At 34.4% G+C, this 21,894-nt stretch overlaps 2 protein-coding genes across 8 annotated transcripts in view; one reads left to right on the top strand and one right to left on the bottom strand.

Moving 5' to 3' along the window:
* LOC105209954 (uncharacterized) overlaps positions 1–18,901 on the bottom strand; it is a 55,198-nt gene extending 36,297 nt beyond the window's left edge. For 2 of the 7 annotated variants that reach the window (XM_054230796.1, XM_054230797.1), the window contains exons 1-2: positions 18,310–18,900; positions 17,440–17,840 (exon numbers count right to left, since the gene is read on the bottom strand). The gene's annotated coding sequence lies outside the window, so the exon portion shown is untranslated. Of the gene's footprint in view, positions 1–17,439; positions 17,861–18,309 lie in introns of all 7 variants that reach the window. The other 5 variants (XM_054230794.1, XM_011180641.3, XM_011180640.3 and 2 more) reach the window with 5 other exon arrangements.
* A 1,058-nt stretch (positions 18,902–19,959) lies between these two features.
* LOC105209959 (GATOR complex protein NPRL2) lies at positions 19,960–21,703 on the top strand. Its single transcript, XM_011180654.3, has 5 exons — positions 19,960–20,192; positions 20,258–20,509; positions 20,570–20,690; positions 20,758–20,894; positions 20,959–21,703. Exons 1-5 carry the CDS (start codon positions 20,082–20,084, stop codon positions 21,514–21,516), a joined length of 1,179 nt encoding a protein of 392 aa, XP_011178956.1. The 5' UTR covers positions 19,960–20,081; the 3' UTR covers positions 21,517–21,703.
* The last annotated feature ends 191 nt before the right edge of the window (positions 21,704–21,894 follow it).

Here is a 21,894-nt window from a genome sequence, read left to right as displayed (position 1 = left end):
TAACTAAATTATATTCGCGAGAGTATTACAGTTTTCCGAACTATAAATTTAATCTACTTTATAAACATTGCCTCTCGAGAATAAACTAAAAAAAAAATTTTAAAGGAATTTTATGAATGAAAATAATTTTTCTGTATTCATTCATTTATCTATCCCAAACGAACCACCCTCTTAACAGTAAAAAAGTGCAATAAATGTCAAAAACAAACGACTTGTTTATGCGTTCGCCCATTCGACACATGTTGACGATTCGTAACGTAACGAAAATCCATAATAAATTCATCAAAAGTATGCCAATGCGCTAATCATTGAAACATCAGCAACAGCAAAGGCTGCTTTAATATGCCGTACAATGTTGCAAACCGTTACAGATATGCTGATGTGCGCGTGCGTAAAGTGTTACTAAATAAGCGCCGCTGCATATGGACCAAACAAAAGTGATGGAGCATTATGTTCATATGTATTTATGAGCACACTTGCATATATGAAATGCTTTGTTGTGGTGAGGCAACATAAAAAGCGGCGACTCAGACGGAAAACAAAATATACTACAACAACAACATATATTTATAATTGCACACAACAGCTGGCGGTGGCGCTTTGTGAAGAGACGGCGGTAGCATTTCATTCAAAACACCATTTCTTTCGACATTGTTGCATTGTCCGCCGACCTATTTCACGTCTTACAAAATAGTTCAACAGTGCAACAACATCAATAACAACATCAACAGCAACAGTTGTTGGCAATAATATATGAAAAACCAATCAACAATTCAAGACAATTGCACACAAAATGGCACAAACATTTGATGGGAATCTATTGAACCTTAATTTAACAAACAATAAATAGTAATAAATTTAAAAAATCCAATAAAAAAATTAAAAAATATAAAAATTCCTATTGTTATTATTGCTGAAGTGACTCCACGCTTCCATAGAAAAATACAAAAAAATAAATTTTGCAAGATTTTGCATTTTTATTGGCTTAATTAGCTTTATATACTCGCGCTTTATTTACTAGTTCATTTGAGCCCATTCATATTGAAATATAAATGTTCAAATTTATGTTAATGACAGCATACAAATTTTATTATGCTCTCTTTCGTGTTTATGGCTGTCAACTGTCATCGAGAGCGCGCAATAAATGTTCAAAGTGTTATAATTTGTCGTTGTTGTTGCTTCGCCTAGAGACTTGCATCATGATTTTCAATTTCTTCATGCGCTGGCATTTTTCTTTGCTTGCCTCTATTGGTAATGCAATGCCGTAATTGGTAAATAAGCCGTTATTTTGTTGTTTTTGTGGCGCAAATGATGCAAGCTTAATTTCTCAACAATTTCTCTCTGGTATTGCATGCTGAATGACACGTAATCGATTTTGAGTGACTTCATTTTCAAGGTTACATGATTTTTTATGTGGAGAGTTATTGTTAAAGCATAATACGTTCTTTTAATTTTCATTTTATAAAGTTAACTGTGTGAGGAATTTTTAATGAAATCATTATTTATCGGAGAAAATCCTGCTATCATTGATCTCTTCATCGAGATTTATTAATTCTGAATTCATTTTACTATCTTAAACGGCGGTATATACAATAAATGGTGAGATGGGATCCGGTAAAAATGTAAATGTCGAATTCGTAATCCTCCAGGTCCTTAGGATTTATCAAAGACTACCTTCTGAGCCTCATTCTCAAATCCAATTATGAATGATATCACATTGCTACATCAGTAAACCCTTATAAACTAAATATATGTTCGTTCTAAGGATAACCTCACAGGAGAATTCTCAACCTTGTAGAGTATGAGGTTCCTGCAGCAAATGACTCATCCTTGTACTCGACAAGTCGTCATTTTGGATATCAATCTCAAAATTCTTGCTTAAACGATCCAACAGACTCAGTGACGGGAGCTTCTCTACAATTCAGTTCACAAGAGGTCGAAATTTTAAAGCAGAGTCTTCAATGGTGTACTACCACCTATGACACAATCGATTTCTTTAATGAGAAATTTAGAAATAGTATCATAGATCTTTTCGATGGTGTCAGTTGATCTTTTACCGACGTCATACGACTAATATTGCATAAAATACCTTCAAGCCAATCTACAATTGAGTCATTTCTGAGAATGTCCCGGAATCATCTATGAGGATTTTCGAAATCTAGGTTAACCAAATTATTATATACAATGATCAGCTACATTTTTTTGTGAAGAAACACTGTCCTCCATCAGACGCAATACTCGTAAAAATCAACCAACTACATAGAAAATATATAAGCCCCAATAAGTGTTCGCATGAAAAATAAGATTGCTCGAGTATTTTTATCAACAGAGAGCAACGGTCATTTTATTGAAGCGAATTTCATCCAAAATTATGTATTATATATCAGGATATATGTAAGCTGAGAATGAAATTCAATTTTAGAGTCACATCATAATAGCTTTCTGATAGAATTGAGAAGATTTCAAAAGTATGACTCCTATCTTGTTTCCATTTAAAACTTTTCTACCCGAGAGCCTTTGCATTAGCCCTAGTACAGCAAAAATATTCATTATGACGACCCAATCCCAAAGAGACGAGTTCAGATCACCGACCTTAAATCATAATATCCTTTAGAGCAATTTAATACTTTATGTATATAGTGTTATCAGTAGAGAAGCCTGTATCAGAAGCTTTCGATAAGAATGAAGTAGCATGCGTCAACCATAAATAATGTACGATATGAAATAAATGACAAAAATATTTACTATAATATTTAATATGCATATCATAAATCAATATAAAGCTATATCTTACCCTATTATATCATATCATACGTGATATAAAAAATAAGTAAATAATACTTGTTTTTGCATGGTTAGCATTAATAAATCAATAAACAACTTGAGTAACCAAGTTCAAGTTTGTTTATTTCACTTTATTTCCGACTTCAACTTAAACTTAAAGTTAAGGAAGACATACAACAACACGATACTGTTATTGCCCGTTAAATCACCGAAAGCCTCCAACTGCCAATACAGCGACCTAAAGTGGTAAGTGTACTTAGCGTTGAATATTCTACCTTCAAGCGTTTAACTAGATAAATAAGTAGCCGACGGCATACATGCCATAACTCAACGAGCAATTCAAGCGAGCGAAAAAAAAAATACATTTTAAATAAGTTTTTTGTGTCAATATTGATAAGTACTTGCGATATGTGTGTTGTGTTGTGTGTGCGTCTAATAGCGGTATAAATATGTACTTTGTATAATTTTAAACACATATTTGTTTAGCACACATATCCAGTGGCCTAGATGGCTGCGACGAGGCGAGTATTTGGTTATGACCTTAAATCAAGGTGACGTGCGCAAAATTAACAATAATTGTTATGAACACACACGTGCAACGCGCACAAAAAGTGCTTGCGTACTTGCAGTCGCACTTAGAAAGGGCAGCTAACTTCACTTAATTGTATTTAATATTTGCGGGCAATAAGAAATTGTTGGGTGTGTTTATGCAAATTGTAATGTTCAAACAAGTTACAAGCGATTACTTGCACAACTACTCACAGTCACAATTAACTGTAACCGACGTGGTAAACAGGTGCCGTTGCATTCATTTGGTTTTATTGTTGTAATGCCTTGCCATGCATTTAAAATGACACGACGCAGGTTAAAGTCTTTTATTACAATTGCAGTTGGTAGGCAAGAATAGTTATAATAACAACAACAACAAAATGGTAATACAAAACCCTTGTCTGTAGACTCTTGGTGGTACGACAAAGAAAGCTCAGAAAATCCACAATAAAGTTAAATTTCTGGAGTCATATGTTTATAGCACACACATATCTACATTCATAAAGCGAGAATCAAAACAAAATTTTGATAATACTGTGTGCAAAAAATATTAAAAAGTCATAAATGATAATACAAACATACATTCAAATATATATGGACATAACTTATTCTCTTTCTAAGGTGTTAACTATAAGTGCTCGTTTGTTTAGGGTGGTTCATAAATAATTATTATTATTTGAAACATTGAAAGCTGTAAAGATAGTGTCAGTTCTTTTACACTGAAAGATCTGATAAATTTTTTTATCAAATACAAGTGAAAGAAGAAGCAGAAATCTAATCAAAAATCCAAGATTTGATATGATATATGCGGCGACTTTAAAAGAAATGCTTCCAAAATAGCCTTATAAAACTCTTCTGAGATTATAGATTTTACAGATTTTAATTCGGTTCGATACCAGTTACGATAACACGACTATCTTGAGAACCGAATATCTTCTTTTAAGGGGTTACATGGGTTTCGTGGGCTCAAAAAATCTAATTTTTGTTTTTTGGCTTATTAATTTCTACAACATCTCCAGAATATTGTCCTAAATTTCGATTCGAATAATAGTTTCGGAGATGCAACCTTTGGAAGGTGTGCGCTCCAAGTCAGGTATTATTGTTACTCAAAACTTTAAATGCGTTTTTCTCGGAACCGTGTTTTCAAAGTGGGTTGTCAGATGTTCTCGAAAATTAATCAACCGATCTTGATGAAATTTTCCACACGTGTTCCAGATACAATTTATTCGTGCTTCAACGAAGGATTTTTTTCTTTTTTCAATTACAACTATTAAAAAAAAAATGTCAACCAAATTTGACCGAAATTTTTATTTTTTGGAAAAATGTCAGCCAAAATTCAAATTTTTTTGTCTTTCCTTCATTCGAGTACGAGTATGGTCTTATCTAAAACACTTATTTTTCTTTTTTCATTTTGGATGATCCTGTCAGGAGTTATGCTGACAACACTGACAGGTCACCGGAAATGACGTCACAATGGAGGATTTTTAATTTTTTTTCGTTAAATTTCAGAAATTATTCTTTAAATATGTATGCATATATAATACAGAAAAAGTTTGATTTGAATAAATAATTTTTTACATAGAAAAAATATTGAAAAAAGGTCTGTTTTTACCCGACAAAATCCATGTAACCCGTTAAGTCTTCAAATAAATGTATGCAAAGTTATAACCCTAAAAAATTATTTATATTCATTTAATTCATTTAAAAATCGTCTAAATTTGAAATCGAGAATGGGGGGTCCCCTTAATGTAAAAAAAATACCATTTTTATTTTGTATGGTAAATCGATCTAAATCAGCGCTTTAATCGAGCAAAGACCGGTTTATTGATCAATTAACTCCTGTGCGAAAGGGCTACAAACATTAGAAATAAATAGTGAGTATAAGCCTGGAATACTTACGAAAGTCATAGAAACCTGAAAAGGTTTTTTAAATCTTTTTGGAATTTTTTTAAAAACAACTATGATATGAACCATCCACTATATAGTTGAGTTGACATTTATTTACAAATATTTTAGCTTTATTGTTGTTCGTGATTTGCGCACATTGATAATATTTATTTTATGATTTGAACACCCTACCACATGGTAATTGTTGGAGTTACTTTTATATTTATTGCCTAGCTAAATAAACTTATTCATTTATCATAAGTTTTCTGTATTGGTATGCCATAAACTAAAAATTTGGATAAAACGTAGTATTCTCAAAACAAAACAAAAAAAATAAAAATCACTTTTGAGAGGATATAAAAATGTATATGTTCGCTTTATTGATTCTGGCGAGATTGAATTAACACCGACCGGGCATAGCAGCAAGCTTATTCAGCGCCAAATTGAGTTCAATTAAAATATATAAAATAAATACGAGTTACGATTATATTCCCCAAATTTGATAAGTGGCAAATCGAACAAGCAACTGCTATAATCAAATGCTATCATAGTCAAAAATAGATATAATACCGAGAAGTTTTACCAATTTAGTAAGGTAAGATAATTGTTTATCGTTTATATAAAATTTATATATTTTTTTTTAATATGAGATCTGTATTTAAACACTTCTAATAGAGAAATAGTGAGTTGAAGACGATTAAATAATAAATAATTTTTGTTCACAAAAAAGCACTATATTTGGACCCAAAAATCTTTCCACAAATAAAAAAATTAATGTTTTTTATTGTCTTTGCACTTATTAAAAATCAACATTAAAGCTAATTTCGTTCTCATACCAAATTTTTACGCCACAAATATTTTACTGCATATATTATAAATATCATTTATGCATATATTATCAATTAATAAGCAAATTCCTGAGCTGTTTTCACTGTTTTTGGCTTGGTACCTTCAATAAAGAGGTGCGAAAATAACTTTTACTGCCAACGTTAGCAATTATTTGCAGACACTTCACGAGCGCAAGCGGGTATATAACAACGTTATCTTATCGCACTGCAACTCGTGTTTGTCAATATACTGAAATGAGTTTTGCTAATTTGCGATTGGCCATTTTTGCATTTATTATTAAACATTTTTATCGGCATGACTCATTGGCTGCGGTGGTGCGATATGACTGCTGTGGAATGCGCGATTAATATTTTATTGAATAACTGTATTAAGTGTATTTATGTATTAAGTTTTATTTACTCTTCATGCGCGCAAAACTTTTTTATATTGTCAATTAATGTAAATACTAACACTTTGCTGACGTCACTTTAGCCATTAGGGAGACAATTAGACTCATGACAGTCGGTTCTAGGCAAGCGCACCCGAATTTTATTTTGGCCAAGGACTGAGAAAACGGCAGAATTCTTGAATATTATTTCGGGAATATTTTCTGCCAATACAACAACATTAATATTATTAAATAAAATGTAAAGTTAAAGCGTTGCTGGAATAGAAACCTGGAATTAGTCTAACTTTGAGAATTTATTTAAGGAGTAAGGGAAAAAGGAACAAATGTACCTCTATCAGGTTTTATTGAATACATATTTGAGTGTAAATATTTTTTTTTTTTTTATTTTGATTTTTGAAACAAAATGGCCTTTACTGGGTTAATCTTTGTATTTACCTTTTTCAGGAGGGCCTCTACAGCCAATATTGAATCTAAGAAATCGTGCTATATGAAATAAAATAAAAATTCAACGAAATAAATGTTTACTAATTTACCCTCAAAGAGCTCTTCTAAACTATGATTGACTGTAGCAATAAAAAAATTTTAATAAACTTTGCTCTTCAACAAAAACCTTCAAGCGATTTATCATAAAACTTCAAGAAATTTGTTGTTATTACCAACAAAATTGACTGTGATTTGTATGCTTGCGTCGGTTTATTAATTTTTTTCACAATTTTTGTTTTACTTTTTTTTTAATTTTTTTCCATTTTTTTATTTTTTATTTATTTTTTTTTTTCATTTTTATTCCAATCGTAAGGAAATGCTGCAACAAGCGCCACTCAAGCGATACAACAAAGAACAAATTGCATAGACAAATAACATTAAAAAACAAACAAAGAAACATATCGATGGAAGGTGAACACAAGTCAAAGCCCTCAGCATAAAGTCAGAGACAAACGCTTGAACGCGACTCGAGCAATACACACACACACACAACTAAAGGCACAGACTGAGATTTATAAGACCGACGAGCATCAACTAGAATTACACTCATTTATGTATATAAACAACAACAATTACAGCAACAGCCATTTAAGCCATGAATCATAAAGATTGCTGGCGAATTGTTTTTGTTTTTGCCAGACTGCCGGCCAACCAGCCACTGGTGTACCAATCATACCGGGATTGTTAAAATTTTTGTTACCTCTACTTGCTTGCTGTGGTTAATGCTAATGATGAGTAAGACACCTAGAGAGGTGAAAAAAAAACATTAAAAATATAACAAAAACAAACATTATAACAGCATATAGCGAGCAGCAGCAGCAGAAGAAGTCAACGTTGAAGACGCGCGGCCATTAAGTGCAGCAGTAGAGCGGCGGCAGCAACATCGCAAGTGAGGGCAACAGCGTGAGCAAAATAATAACAAATACACATATAACAACAACAACAATATCTAGAGTCAACACAATATGTTTCAAGCTGGTGACTCGAGCATCGATAGAATAAAGCAACAAACAAACATTGAACCAAGTGGTTGGTTGTAGGTGCGGTACGCGGGGGTAAACAAGTTACATTTTCCTTGTCAGCGCGTAGCAGAGCAGAACACTAAAAAGCGGTTAAACCAGTTTCGGTACGATACACTCACTCACTGTTTTTTCGGTGCGACTATGGATGGCTACAGTACACAAAAGTACTTATATTTACTTAAAGTACGTGTGTGTGTGTATACTCTAAGTGCATTTGTACTCGTATGTCTTCAATGTGTTGGCTTTCTTAACGCTTTGTGTTCTTTTGTTGCCTTTCAGACTGGTGTCTTCCTTTGTTTCTGCCGCTTGCTGCTTTGCGCCTCTTTGATGCTGCGCCCTCGTCGCTCCTACAGCAGCACTCAGTCAGCAAAGCAAAGTCTGCGTTTAAGCCAGACCTAACATGGCTAAGACACTTCCTTGTTTTGCAGGCTGCTGCGCGTTTGTGCGAGGCATTCGTCTGCATTTCACTAAGTGACTTTCCTTTGTCTTTAAGTAGTATGCATTCAAGCACGTACCTACTCATATATACACGAGTAGATATGTTATGGTGTATGGATTTCGGCTTGCGTGTGTGTGATTGTATGCCAAGAATGTTTGTCATTGTTGTAATGACTTCGATGAACTGAAAGAAAACATACTTCGTAAAAATGTGTGACTGCTTCTTAACCCATTTGGTGTAGGTTTAAAGTGCAGGCTCTTGGGTAAATGGAGGTTCGGCGAGAATTTTACGTCGTTTTAATATATGAACTTGTGGAACACCCTATATTTTTGTATAATTACGCCTTGATTTTGTTGAGAATATTTTTAGTTATTTAACTGAGTTTGATGACGAAAGATTTCTTCACCCTTATATAAGACTGGGTCCAACGAAATTTTAACTCTGATCCTTACGACAGACAGAGCTTACAGTACTTGTCCAATAAATTAGATATGATATATTAGATATGACTGGGTCTAACGATCCTTACGACAGTCTGAGTTTAAAGTACTTGTCCAATAAATCACGTACAATATGGAACCCTTGGGATTGTCGCGCTCCTGATAACTATATGATGACTACTAGTGTCGGTATTGGTATCCAATAGTATATCATTGGTCGTCCGAAGTGTTTGAGCCATCTCCCGGACGAACCCGATGATCCAGCGCGAATTTGCTCTCTTATACTCAATTAACCGCTTTTCAAGCTATACTAAGTAATCGGAAATATATTACTTTAAGTCTGAAACTTATAAGTCAACCTCTGACTTTTAGTAAAGTTCTTAAAGACTCTTCGAGAACCGAAAGATTTTCGATTACTGACTTTACGAGAATTTGTGAATTTGTGGGTCTCTGGCAGTCTTAATGATATCGAAGGTTACAAAACTCCTCTCAAAGCTATAATTAAGACTTAAAGCGGGAGATCTTTCATTACTTGATACAAAAAGAAATCTATGTATCGGCCGAAAATACAATAAAGACCGTCTAATGAGTTTTATGAAAACACTTTTTTGACACTCTGTAGTTCCATATTGCCCTATTCTATGGACTTTGTCCTACAAAAAAAAAAAACAGTTCTCTGAAAATAACTTGTAAATATCATAGTGTATTCCAAAGAAGAAACGAAGTTGATAAAATACCGTTAGATGTTCAATATATTAAGAGACATCAATGGAAATGAAGCTGAGAGTCATATAAAATGAAAATATCAAAACGATACGAAGTGGAGATTTCAGAATAACTAAGGAACTTGATACTCTTTGACTTAATGGAATCGACATAAAATTGAAACCGACCTTCTGTGAGCCTCACACGAGATTCAGATGGGTTTTGCTGGATAAAAAAAGAAAAGAATAACGGTAAGGTTTTACATCAAGTAATAGACTAAGAACGTATAAGATTTCCATAAAATATAGGGACCCTCCATGGAGCACCACCTTAAGTTCTTCAAGAAACCGCATCTCATGAGAGAAATGAAAGATCTCAAAACAATTTAAACTTATCTTAATTCGGTGCGCCTTTCAAGCCTAAGCTTTAAGAAGAATATCTTCATAAACAAGTACATTACGGGTTAAAGCATATTGTACCTACAATGCAGTGATACTTGACTCCTTGAATGTGGGGAGTCAACACAGCCGCTGTTGCTTGTTGATAAATTGGTAAAAGGCATCACCGCAACCGCATAAACCGTTAGTGAATGTATCCTACGTTGCGGAGTGTGTTTACACGTAATGCAGTTAAGCGGAAGTGACCTAAATGAGAAGACATTCCTTTTACTTAACGCAACATAAAGTGATTTTGAGACGCTGCCTTTCTTTTAACAATAAACACGAAGTTGAAATAATTTCAAAAAAGCATTTTTAAAGCGACATTGCACTTCAAGATCTTACACACTCAGACAAAATAAAGATATTACTTGCAACGCTACAACAATTCTCTAACAATAAATGCGCCTGAAAACCGCAACCGAATAATTGAACTAATAACAGTTTAGCCAATGATTGTAAACAAACCGTAATGTCATGGTAGCCAACTATATAATTTGTATTCTATTTTTTTCTTTTCAGCTATCTATCTGCTAACTTCTTCTTCTTAACTGGCGTAGAAACCGCTTACGCGGTTATAGCCGAGTCCACAACAGTGCGCCACGCATCTCTCCTTTTGGCGGTTTGGCGCCAATTGGTAATACCAAGTGAAGACAGGTCCTTCTCCACCTGGTCCTTCCACCGGAGTGGAGGTCTCCCTCTTCCTCGGCTTCCACCAGCGGGTACTGCATCGAAAACTTTCAGAGCTGGGGCACTTTCATCCATTCGAACAACATGACCCAGCCAGCGTAGCCGCTGTCTTTTTATTCGCTGGACTATGTCTATGTCGTCGAACAACACATACAGCTCATCATTCCATCTTCTGCGGTATTCGCCGTTGCCAATGTTTAAGGGACCGTAAATCTTCCGCAAAACCTTTCTCTCGAAAACTCCTAGTGCCGTCTCATCGGATGTTGACATCGTCCACGCTTCTGCACCATAAAGTAGGACGGGAATGATGAGGGACTTGTAGAGTTTAGTTTTTGTTCGTCGAGAGAGGACTTTACTTTTCAATTGCCTACTCAGTCCATAGTAGCACCTGTTGGCAAGAGTGATTCTGCGTTGGATTTCAAGGCTGACATTATTATCGGTGTTAATGTTGGTTCCTAGGTATACGAAATTATCTACAACTTCAAAGTTATGACTGTCAACAGTGACGTGGGAGCCAAGACGCGAATGCGCTGACTGTTTGTTTGATGACAGGAGATATTTCGTCTTGTCCTCGTTCACCACCAGACCCATTCGCTTCGCTTCCTTATCCAGGCGGGAAAAAGCAGAACTAACGGCGCGGGTGTTGTTTCCGATGATATCAATATCATCGGCGTACGCCAGGAGCTGTACACTCTTGTAGAAGATTGTACCTTCTCTATTTAGCTCTGCAGCTCTTATAATTTTCTCCAGCATCAAGTTAAAGAAGTCGCACGATAGCGAGTCACCTTGTCTGAAACCTCGTTTGGTATCGAACGGCTCGGAGAGGTCCTTCCCGATCCTGACGGAGCTTTTGGTGTTGCTCAACGTCAACTTACACAGCCGTATTAGTTTTGCGGGGATACCAAATTCAGACATCGCGGCATAAAGGCAGCTCCTTTTCGTGCTGTCGAAAGCAGCTTTAAAGTCGACAAATAGATGGTGTGTGTCGATCCTTTTTTCACGGGTCTTCTCCAAGATTTGGCGCATGGTGAATATCTGGTCAGTTGTTGATTTTCCAGGTCTAAAGCCACACTGATAAGGTCCAATCAGTTTGTTGACGGTGGGCTTTAGTCTTTCACACAGTACGCTCGATAGAACCTTATAAGCGATGTTAAGGAGGCTTATCCCACGATAGTTGGCGCAGATTGTGGGGTCTCCCTTTTTGTGGATTGGGCAGAGTACACTGAGATTCCAATCGTCGGGCATGCTTTCTTCCGACCATATTTCGCAAAGAAGCTGATGCATGCACCTTATCAGCTCTTCGCCGCCGTATTTGAATAGCTCGGCCGGCAATCCATCGGCTAACTACTCCAGGTAATATACCGGCGTTGATGTAGATTTTAATGTTTCTACTGAAGGCGCAGCTGCGGCGTTTAAAGCGCGTACTACATAATTTTGTATGCATGTATGTGTGTGTGTTTATGGGCGTTTAAGCGGCATTCAACATTTAACTGATTTTTAATGAGCAACTGAGCTGAACTAGTGCATGTCAATCTGACTAGGTGTAAATGATTCAAGCCGTTGGTGAAGCGCACAGCAGAACCAACGTTCAATTGCACTTACTTGTATATATAATTACATACATAAGAGTACACATGTGTAATAAGTAGGAAATTCGAGTGCCGACTAATTAAAAGGAAATGCAAGTAACAGTAATCATGAAAAATAAGCAGTCAGCGCAATGCCTGCTTTTACTGTAAGCTGTAAGCCCGGCTTATGCCTACCGACCGGTAGTTACCGTTTGTTGTATAATAGACTGTAATTAATTTTGAGTAATGTATCTATAAATGCTTGGAAATACAGACAAACGAACTAGAGTATAAATATATTTAGAGCATATACTTAATCATAGAAATATATCTCTGAAAGTAAGTATATATGTTTCTAAGTCTACTGCCATGACTGACTTAAAGTCTAGTTTTAAAGAAGCTAGTTAATGCTTAGTGCGCACATAGTTATTTGTAAAATTACTACCATATATTTTTCAGTGAGTAAGCGCTTATTGCTCATAAGCTACTCAAATAACCCGACTTATTCACCAGCTAATTTCTGTTTTCAATTTTACAATCTTAGCGCTAATTGTGGTGCGTGTATTTTTATGAAGACATTTTAAAATTTAAATAAATGTGACAGCATATATAAAAAATATACGAAAAGATATTTAAATGCTTTAGATTGCCTTCGAGTCACGTAAATATACCCGATTGGTGGGCAATTTAAATGTTGTGAAATACAATAACAATAAATATATGTATATACAGTTGAACTTCTCTAACTCGAATCACCATACTACAAAAAAACTTCGTGTTAGAGACTTCCAGTTATAAAATTTTCATTAAAACATACAAATTTTCAAAAGCTGTATATTGTAAATTTATACCCAGTTTTATTTATTTATTATTATATTATTGAGTGTATTCTATTCACAAGTTTTACAGCATTGCAAACTTTATTTGATGTATATAAAATAATTGAAAATTCGGTAGATGGCGCTGTCGTCATTTTTTATAGATTTAATACTTTTAGAATGATTTTTAACAAAATCAGAATAAATTTGGCATAAAGTAGAATGCCGAGGAATCTAGTTAATGCATTTTAGCAGTATAGAAAATCTCAGATTGAAATTTCATTAGTTTTCGGGTACTAAGTGTAGCCAATAATCATTTGCATATTTTTCCTTCGACTTAAATAAAATAAAACAAGTAAGGAAGGGTGTAACCGAACATTTTATACTCTCGCAATTTATTGATGTAATTTTATAAAGACAACACAATTCGACCCATATATTCGGCATAAAGTTCAATAGAATAACGAAAATCATCATAAATAGTATATGGGGACTGAGGTAATTCCTAAACCGATTTCACTCGTTTTCACCACCAAGATACAATGTATCGAAGACTATACAATCACTTAATTTAATATTACTTATAATTAGGTATATAGGATCTGGGGGAAGTTATGACCCGATTTTTACCATTTCAGGTACAGAGAGAAACTGTTATAAGAAAAAAATTCAGAGGGAATGAATTACATTAAAATATCTGAGGGATTTACCTATATTTTCGGTGAAAAATTAACCTTAGGCACTGAGTTCTTCATGTTTGATATCAGGGGCCTTGAAAAGTCATGGTCCGATTTTGACAATTTTTCCACAAGTGATGTCACAGCTCAAATACAGTATTTGTGTAAAGTTTTATTCCGCTAGCTTCATTGGTTCCTTATGAATACATTATAAAGTGAACGAATCAGATGGAATTCAAAATTGGGTTATATGGGAAGTAGACGTAGTTGTGAACCGATTTCGCCCATATTCCACCCGTGTCATCAGGGTGTCAAGAATGTGTTATATACCGAATTTCATTGAAATCGGTCGAATAGTTCTTGAGATATGGTTTTTGACCCATAAGTGGGCGACGCCACGCCCATTTTCCATTTTGTAAAAAAATCTCAGTGCAGCTTTCTGCTGCCATTTCTTATGTAAAATTTGGTTATGTTTGGTGTGGGCGTGGTTATTATCCGATTTCTTTCATTTTTGGACTGTATAAGGAAATGGCTAAAAGAAACGACTGCAGAAAGTTTGGCTTATATAGCTTTATTGGTTTGCGAGTTATATACAAAAAAAACTTATTTGATGGCGGGGTCACGCCCACTTTTCCAAAAAAATTACATCCAAATGTGCCCCTCCCTAATGGGATCCTATGTTCCAAATTTCATTTTCATAACTTTATTTATGGCTTAGTTATGACACTGTATAGGTTTTCGGTTTCCTCCATTTTGTGGGCGTGGCAGTGGACCGATTTTGCCCATTTTCGAAAGCAACCTCCTCAGGGTGCCAAGGAACATGTGTTCCAAGTTTCATTAAGATATCTTAATTTTTACTCAAGTTATCGCTTGCACGGACAGACGGACAGACATCCGGATTTCAAATCTACTAGTCATCCTGATCATTTATGTATATATAACCCCATATCTAACTCTTATATTTCTTGGTGACATAAACAACCGTTATGTGAACAAAACTATGATACTCTGTGCAACAGGTTGCGAGAGTATAATTATAATAATAAAATAAATATTAATTACATAATACGGAAAAATCGATTCCTTTTCTGGGTATTGGATCAAACTAATTTTTTCTAGGAGATTGAGTCATAAGTCAGTCCAATTTTCGAATAATCGGAATCTTTTGATAATATCTACATTTTCCTCTTAATTCAGTGGTGTAGGTCGATCAAGCTTATATGACAGTTGCTATGAAAGGTCAAAGTTCGGTCTTCGAAAAAAAATGTATATTAGGCCCCTTATAACATAATACAGTGGAACTTCCATAACTCGAACTTCTATAAGACGAAGTTCTCCATAGCACGAACTCTTGATATGGCAATAGAAGTAATATTTCATAAAAAATCCATTCCATAAATCGAACTTTTCGACCAGGGCATAATACAAAATTCAAAATTTTACTATCGAGGCAGTATTTTAAAAGAGTCTCTCTATATCATATGGAGGCTAACAAAAAATATGATATTATACTTATGGATTACATAAATCTGTAAACTTTATATAAATCTATAGTTTACAGCTTTAATTTTTTAATGAAAATACTATATATCAAAGTCTCTCTAATTCGAAGTTTTTTTGTGGATTATGGTGATTTGAATTATAGAAGTTCTACTGTATATATTATACTTTTACAATCATTATATATTTCCGATCATGGATATATAAAATTTTCACAGATGAAAATACTTCTTAAGTAACAAAAAGCTTCACTTTCTTTCCAAAATTCTCAGTCGAGGTACTTTTAACTTCACATGCAGCAAATATAGCTGAAAAAATAGTTTTTAACCTCACTTTTTGCCAAGAGAAATAATCATTCACTTTCTTTAATGAGCCTAAGATTTCGAATTCATTATTTACCAGAAAAAAATTATATAACTTATTTTCGTAAAATAATTATCCTAATCTTTGGCTAATCATTCGATTAAGTAAAAGTGAACCTGACTTTTACAACACATTTCACATAACGTGCAATACAATTTTCGCTTAGTAATTTTTGATTACTCATTACGGGCTTACGTAAAAGTGAAAAATCATGTACATACATATATGTATATATAGCTTGCTAAACTTCAAATTAAAAGCTATTTAAATGAATTAAATTGGTTTTCGATAGTGGAACAAATTAAACTGTTTAGAATGAGCGATGGTTAAACATTTTGAAATAAATTTAATTTAAATAATTTCAGCTTAAATACAATAAAATTACATATACAATGCAATCAAGTCTTGAGCTACCCTAACTCTAATCACCATAATCCACAAAAAAACTTCGAGTTATGGCAGGAAAATTGTATAAAATTTGACTTCTATTGCCAATTCAAGAGTTCGAATGGAGAACTTCGAGTTATGGAAGTTAAACTGTATATAATTTTTTTTGAAAATCGTAAATTAAATACTAAAAGTAGAGCTTGGAAAAAAATATTACATCTTCCACAATTACTCATCTGATGAGTTCATTTATAGTAGTACTTCATGCTTTGAGATTTCTTAAGAATATAAATGTTGCTCATTAATTTCTTTGAGTCATCTTAAGTGGTTAGCAGAAAGCGCAAAATTTTCGTAAATACTGATTATGGGATAAAATGGGAACATGATTTATCGCTGTAGGCAAGCGGCAACGAAGTGAAGCTGGATTAAATCTATATTATAGAATGAAGAGAACAAACCAAAGATCGATTATTTCAAACTTTTATTTTGATTTTCTTTAAAGCTTTTGGTGATTTATTGCTATATTTTATAACAAACAGTGTTATTATAAAGCCCCCATATTTATAAAAATTCAATAATTTTCGCCACAGAAGCCTAAAATTATTAAAGTATAATAAATACATTAGCAAATGATGCATATGTGCGCTTAAAGCGGAAATATGAAGCGGAATTTGAGCACATAAATGCCTTTGCCGGTCAAAATGTTAACAACAAATGCGCTTAAATATAGCACACGCAAGTGAAACATTAATAAAAAATTGTTAAAAACTGTAATAAATAGTTTTCCAACAGCGCTGAGACGGTGCGCTGCACGGAACTGCCACTTTGCATTTTTTCCATATTTTTCTTGCATTTGTTTTGCGCTACGGCATGTTGTTAATAAGTATAATATACACACATACATATCTACAAAAATATTTATATTCATTCACATCATTAATGCATGCATATCTCTACGCTCATAATTATGTGTTCAACAACATTGTTTATAACGCCACAGAGGCACACAACACACATACATACATATTCATATGTTGCCAGCTTCACATTATCACAGCTACCGTATAGGCGAATTGGCGAGCAAAATGTAAAAATCGTTAATCACATTATAATTTGTTGAGAAAAAGTAAAAACAAAGGCACCTGAAACTACAAATATTTCAGCATTACGCTTGCACACACACAGACATTACTAGGTTATTAAGTATCAATTAGTTTTAAAAGCAACAACAACAATGCTGTATGTAGTTAAAATAGTTAAAATAGGGCGTTATAGCGGCACTAAATTAGGAAAAGGGAAAAGTGTTGAAAATTTGCACATTAGCGTTAGTTATTTGGGGCGCCGCATGTTTAATACAACACAAAATGAAGTAATTCCCAGTGGCTGATATATGTACATATGTAAAACACTTTCACAACAACAATTACTACCATTTAGTATATGTAATACTTACATTGTGCTATTTTATTTTTGGGCTTGGCACTCAAAATTTCGTGTACATAGTAAACATCCTCCCTACTGGAACACGAACCCGCTGGCTTAGGCGCCGCCGACAGCTTTCCAATAAAGCAGCAGCTGTAGGGTAGCTGGTAGTCGTTGCTAAGCGCTTAGAATTTCACTTTTTTTCGGACAACGAACCACCGAAATACACTTGCCACACTTTTATATGGCGTTAGGAGTATAGCCTGTATATATGTATATTCGTTGTATTCCAACACTTCACATACAAAGACACTTATATATTCTTTATATACACTTGTTATATTTCCTTCCGTTTGGCACGTGAGCTTTTCACTTTCTTTCTTGCGGCAAGGCGGTGTCTGCTCATCGGCACTTAGTTTGACTTAAAGTACACTGTGAACACAAAGAAAACACTGTAATCAATAGCAACACTTTGCTTTTATTTTTTGATATTTTTTCTCGATTTTATTGATTTTTGCAAATGTTTTGCTTTTTGCCTGCACAAATTGATTTGTACTGCTTGACTTGCAGCGCTCATAAGGCAGCAGTCACAAACATATGAAACCACCCTCAGCTCAACTTACATACATACATACAAACATGTGTGTGTGGGTGTAACAGTCTCCCTTGGATACCGAAAAGCGACTTAACCACAAAACACAGAGTGCATGTCACTGCACCTGTTTTTCCATTAAAAACAACAATAACAGTTGTTGCGACTTATGAATGACGTACAAACACTAAAACAACAACAAACTGTTTAACGCAATAATAATAAGAAGAACAAGTGCAATTTGCCTTTGACATCGAATGTCAATTGCAGCTATCAAGCGCTTCTAAAAACACACACACACATACATACATGTAAATCCATAAGATTTGCAACGACTCAGGGCCAGCCAAGCACAGGTAGTACTTAAGGTCGTCAATTACATATGCCAACTGAAGGCTCTGTGTCACTTGCAAACGTCACTGACTGTCTCAGTGTTTGTTGTTATTGTCGCATTGATTGCTATGACTGCAGCTGATAGCTGCTGCCTTTTCAGCACTTGTCTTGTATACACTTGTGTTCTGCAACCCCTAATAGCCACAAAACTGCTGTTACGCAGTTAATACAATACAATTTAAGACAATTTACAATTCTTCTTTCCCTTCAAGCTTCCAAAGCTTAGTATTTTCTTAAATTAAACACAAATTTTCAATTTTTCACAAACTTCATACGCTTCCTTGTGTACACTGAATTTTACTGGGCACAGGTGTTTTTTGTTATTGTTGTCACTTCGTGCATCTCGTTAGCCGAATGTTTGTATGCGCGCGCTTTTGCACTTCCGTTCACTTCTTATAGAGCCAATCGGACACACGTTCACATCCGCGTTCAAACGACCGACTTCCACTCGCGCTGTTCAATGAATGCGAGGCGAGTTGGCTGGTTGGTTGGCAGCACTTCGTGTTTGTTTGAGCATATTTGTAGTGCGCATTCGCTCTTTTCATTGATTTTTGTCAGTTGGGAGTTTCGGATGTGCTAGCTGGCAATGCCATAGAGGATGGGGTTGCCATCACAATAATAAAAAGTTGATTGAAAATATTACCAAGAAGTCTAGCTAAATTCATTGGTTTTAAGTGGACTTTACTTTTATTAATCGAACATTTTTCTGACACATTTTTAAACACGATAAAATTATTCTATATCGGTTTTATTATTCATTATAACCGCTACTAATGACGAAACGGCGTTATAATTATTGTTAAAAAATTCTATACCATTTTTGCAGTATGCTTGGTCCTTTGCTTCAAAGTACTCACTAGTTTACATCTTCATTGCCCTTATTTATTTCTATTTCACATTTCTTGAGGCCTAAGAACCTAAAACAGTCGGTGTATGGAGATCCGAAGAATACAATGGTATCAGAAGCAATTTGAAGTGTTTTTTGGCTCTCTCAATTGTGAGCTCACGAAGCACCCACTTTGTATAGATCATTAGCTTACCACAAATTCTTGAACGACATTTCCAACACATGGCTTCTATATATATTATATTTCCTTCTTTTGGAGGTCCACCATTTTCATAGTATTTTATGACTCAAAGGTCTATCTCTCATGAATTATAAGTCAGAAAATGTATACAAATACTGTATTCTATTATCTACTCTCCACTAATCTAATTAATCTATAGTATAGATTCTATACCAATGATAGTCTTACCTATTCGATTTCTGCGTTATAATTTTATGAAATTTTAACATAATGAAAATCAAATTAAAATATAAAGTATTTTACTTCTTGAAAGGAATTTCAGCTAAGAATGTCGAACTTTGGATGAAATATTGCTTTACCCGAAGATTAGTTTATGAACTATCCTAATAAGTTAATAAGATTTTTTTATTGGTATCAGGTGATTTACGAGGATCGTGATTAACCAATGCAGCGAACATGTTATAATTAATTTGAAATCACTTCAACAGCCCTCAGTGCTACAGACAACTCTATACTTTCACAAACTTGGCAGCACTGATCATATGATTATCAAACGTCAAGTCGGAATTGTAAATAAACAAGTAAGAAAAAGTTTATGTGGTGCATTTTGTTATCAATAATTTCTACAAATTATGCGCAAGACGTGAAAAAACAATAAAAATGCAAGTTAGCACTAATGACTACTATGAAGAATATGGACGCGAGGGTCAAATACGTTGCATTTTCCTCAGTGAGTTCCATGCGACGGCTGGCTGCAAAATTAGCTGTCAGGTGGGTTATCAATAAGAATTCTTTCTTAATAAAATTGTATTCATATGTTTCATCTTATTCTTCAGGTACCCGCTGATTATGTCAGCAAGGAAGTATTTGATGCCATTAATGTTTATATTATACCCAAACCACATCTGCAACGCTGCATACTTACAGTGAATGCGCTAGATATAAAAGTCGTGGGATATCCAGTGGGCATTGAAAATCAACAGAAATATGCACGCAATGCGTTTCTATTTAATTTGTGTTTTGTTTGCGATTCCTGGGCGCGTTCGGTGCAATATGAGCCGGTGGTTAAGAAGCTGTCTGAGTACTTGGTAAACAACATTCCCATTACTTTGCAATTCTACATATTATTTTTTTAAATCCAATTGTAGATAATGATGGAAGAGGAATCATGTTTCTTATCGAAAGAAGGTGATCACAAATTGAAGTTACAAAAAATCTTTGAAACCGTCATAAAAGATTTGAATGAGAAGAAAGTTACTACAATTGTGGGTTAGTTAAAAAATTCCAGTCTTTACATATTTTTAAGAGTGTCTAAATTTATATTTGCTCTTTACAGAGGGCGACACTACTATTTATTTGAAAATTGTTATACACAAACCTGATCCACCTGTTGTTAAAGATCACATGGTGCCTTTACTGCTAGTTGACTTCAAGAATACACCACTAGACAAGTGGGATTTGACTACGCAACAGGTGATTATAAAACAGTTTATTGAATTTTAATAAATTATTATTAAAAAATTTTATATTATTACAGATTTTCCCCTATATAAATGGCATCAATCACATTGCGCGCATTGCTGCCGAAGCTGACGTCGAAACCAATCTCGTAAAATCGTGCATACAAAATTTGGCCTACTATGGCGTAGTACATCTACTGCCCATACTTAAATACAGCAACGTCTACATGTGCACACAACATTTGAAAAGCTTAATCAAAATCCCAACACTAAGTCAAGCTTGTCGCAAATATGTCGCCTTAAATTCCGATAAAACACATCCCTCTATACATAAGGTCTTCCAATTCTACGCCTCCATGACGCACGGTGTGACACTGCGCGCCATTTGTCAACGCTTATGTCCACAAAATTACAATATCGATGAGCGCAAATTGGTTATATTCGGTTTGCAGCACAAGTTCATACGTTGCATACATAAGTATCCTGTTTTTACTGGTTCAGTGCCCTCCGGCAGGCAGAAAATGTACACTGGGCTTTCGAGCTTCGATGAAATTTGTTGTAAAACGGGCTTATCGCCATTGGATATTGAAAGAGATATCGATAAGGATACTAATGTGACGGTGATATGGAAATAAGTGCAAGTAAATGTGAATGGAAATTGCATTTATTTTGTTAATGTATTGATAATTCAATAGTGTGTTTTGTTGCTCTAAAAACTCATTGTTTACTAAAAAGTTTAATCAGCATAGTGTATAATGAATATTTCTATGACATATAGGTACATATGCGTGCTCTGCAATAAATATAAGCTTTTTAAAAGTACCTTTTGATAATATTGTTTATTCTTATTTGAAAACGCTAAACCAAGAGTGTTTCAAAATTAATTGACTTTTTAATTAATATAGAAATATATGAAATAGTATAAGTTCTATATTTTGGGTATATTTGCTGAATCTTCCTTTATTTTTTTTTATTTCATAATTGAGATCACTATTTAATACAACTCTTTACAA

Source organism: Zeugodacus cucurbitae, chromosome 5 (assembly GCF_028554725.1).
Source record: "Zeugodacus cucurbitae isolate PBARC_wt_2022May chromosome 5, idZeuCucr1.2, whole genome shotgun sequence".
NCBI lineage: Eukaryota > Metazoa > Arthropoda > Insecta > Diptera > Tephritidae > Zeugodacus > Zeugodacus cucurbitae.
The sequence above is the reverse complement of the archived record's forward strand: the minus strand, read 5'-3'. Positions and strand labels throughout refer to the sequence as shown.

Excerpts from the sequence above, each read along its gene's own strand:
- LOC105209959 (XM_011180654.3), top strand. The coding sequence starts at position 20,082 with ATGCAAGTTAGCACTAATGACTACTATGAAGAATATGGACGCGAGGGT. Across the intron at positions 20,691-20,757 it reads GAAAGTTACTACAATTGTGG|AGGGCGACACTACTATTTAT; the intron begins GTTAGTTAAAAA and ends TGCTCTTTACAG. Across the intron at positions 20,895-20,958 it reads GGGATTTGACTACGCAACAG|ATTTTCCCCTATATAAATGG; the intron begins GTGATTATAAAA and ends ATATTATTACAG.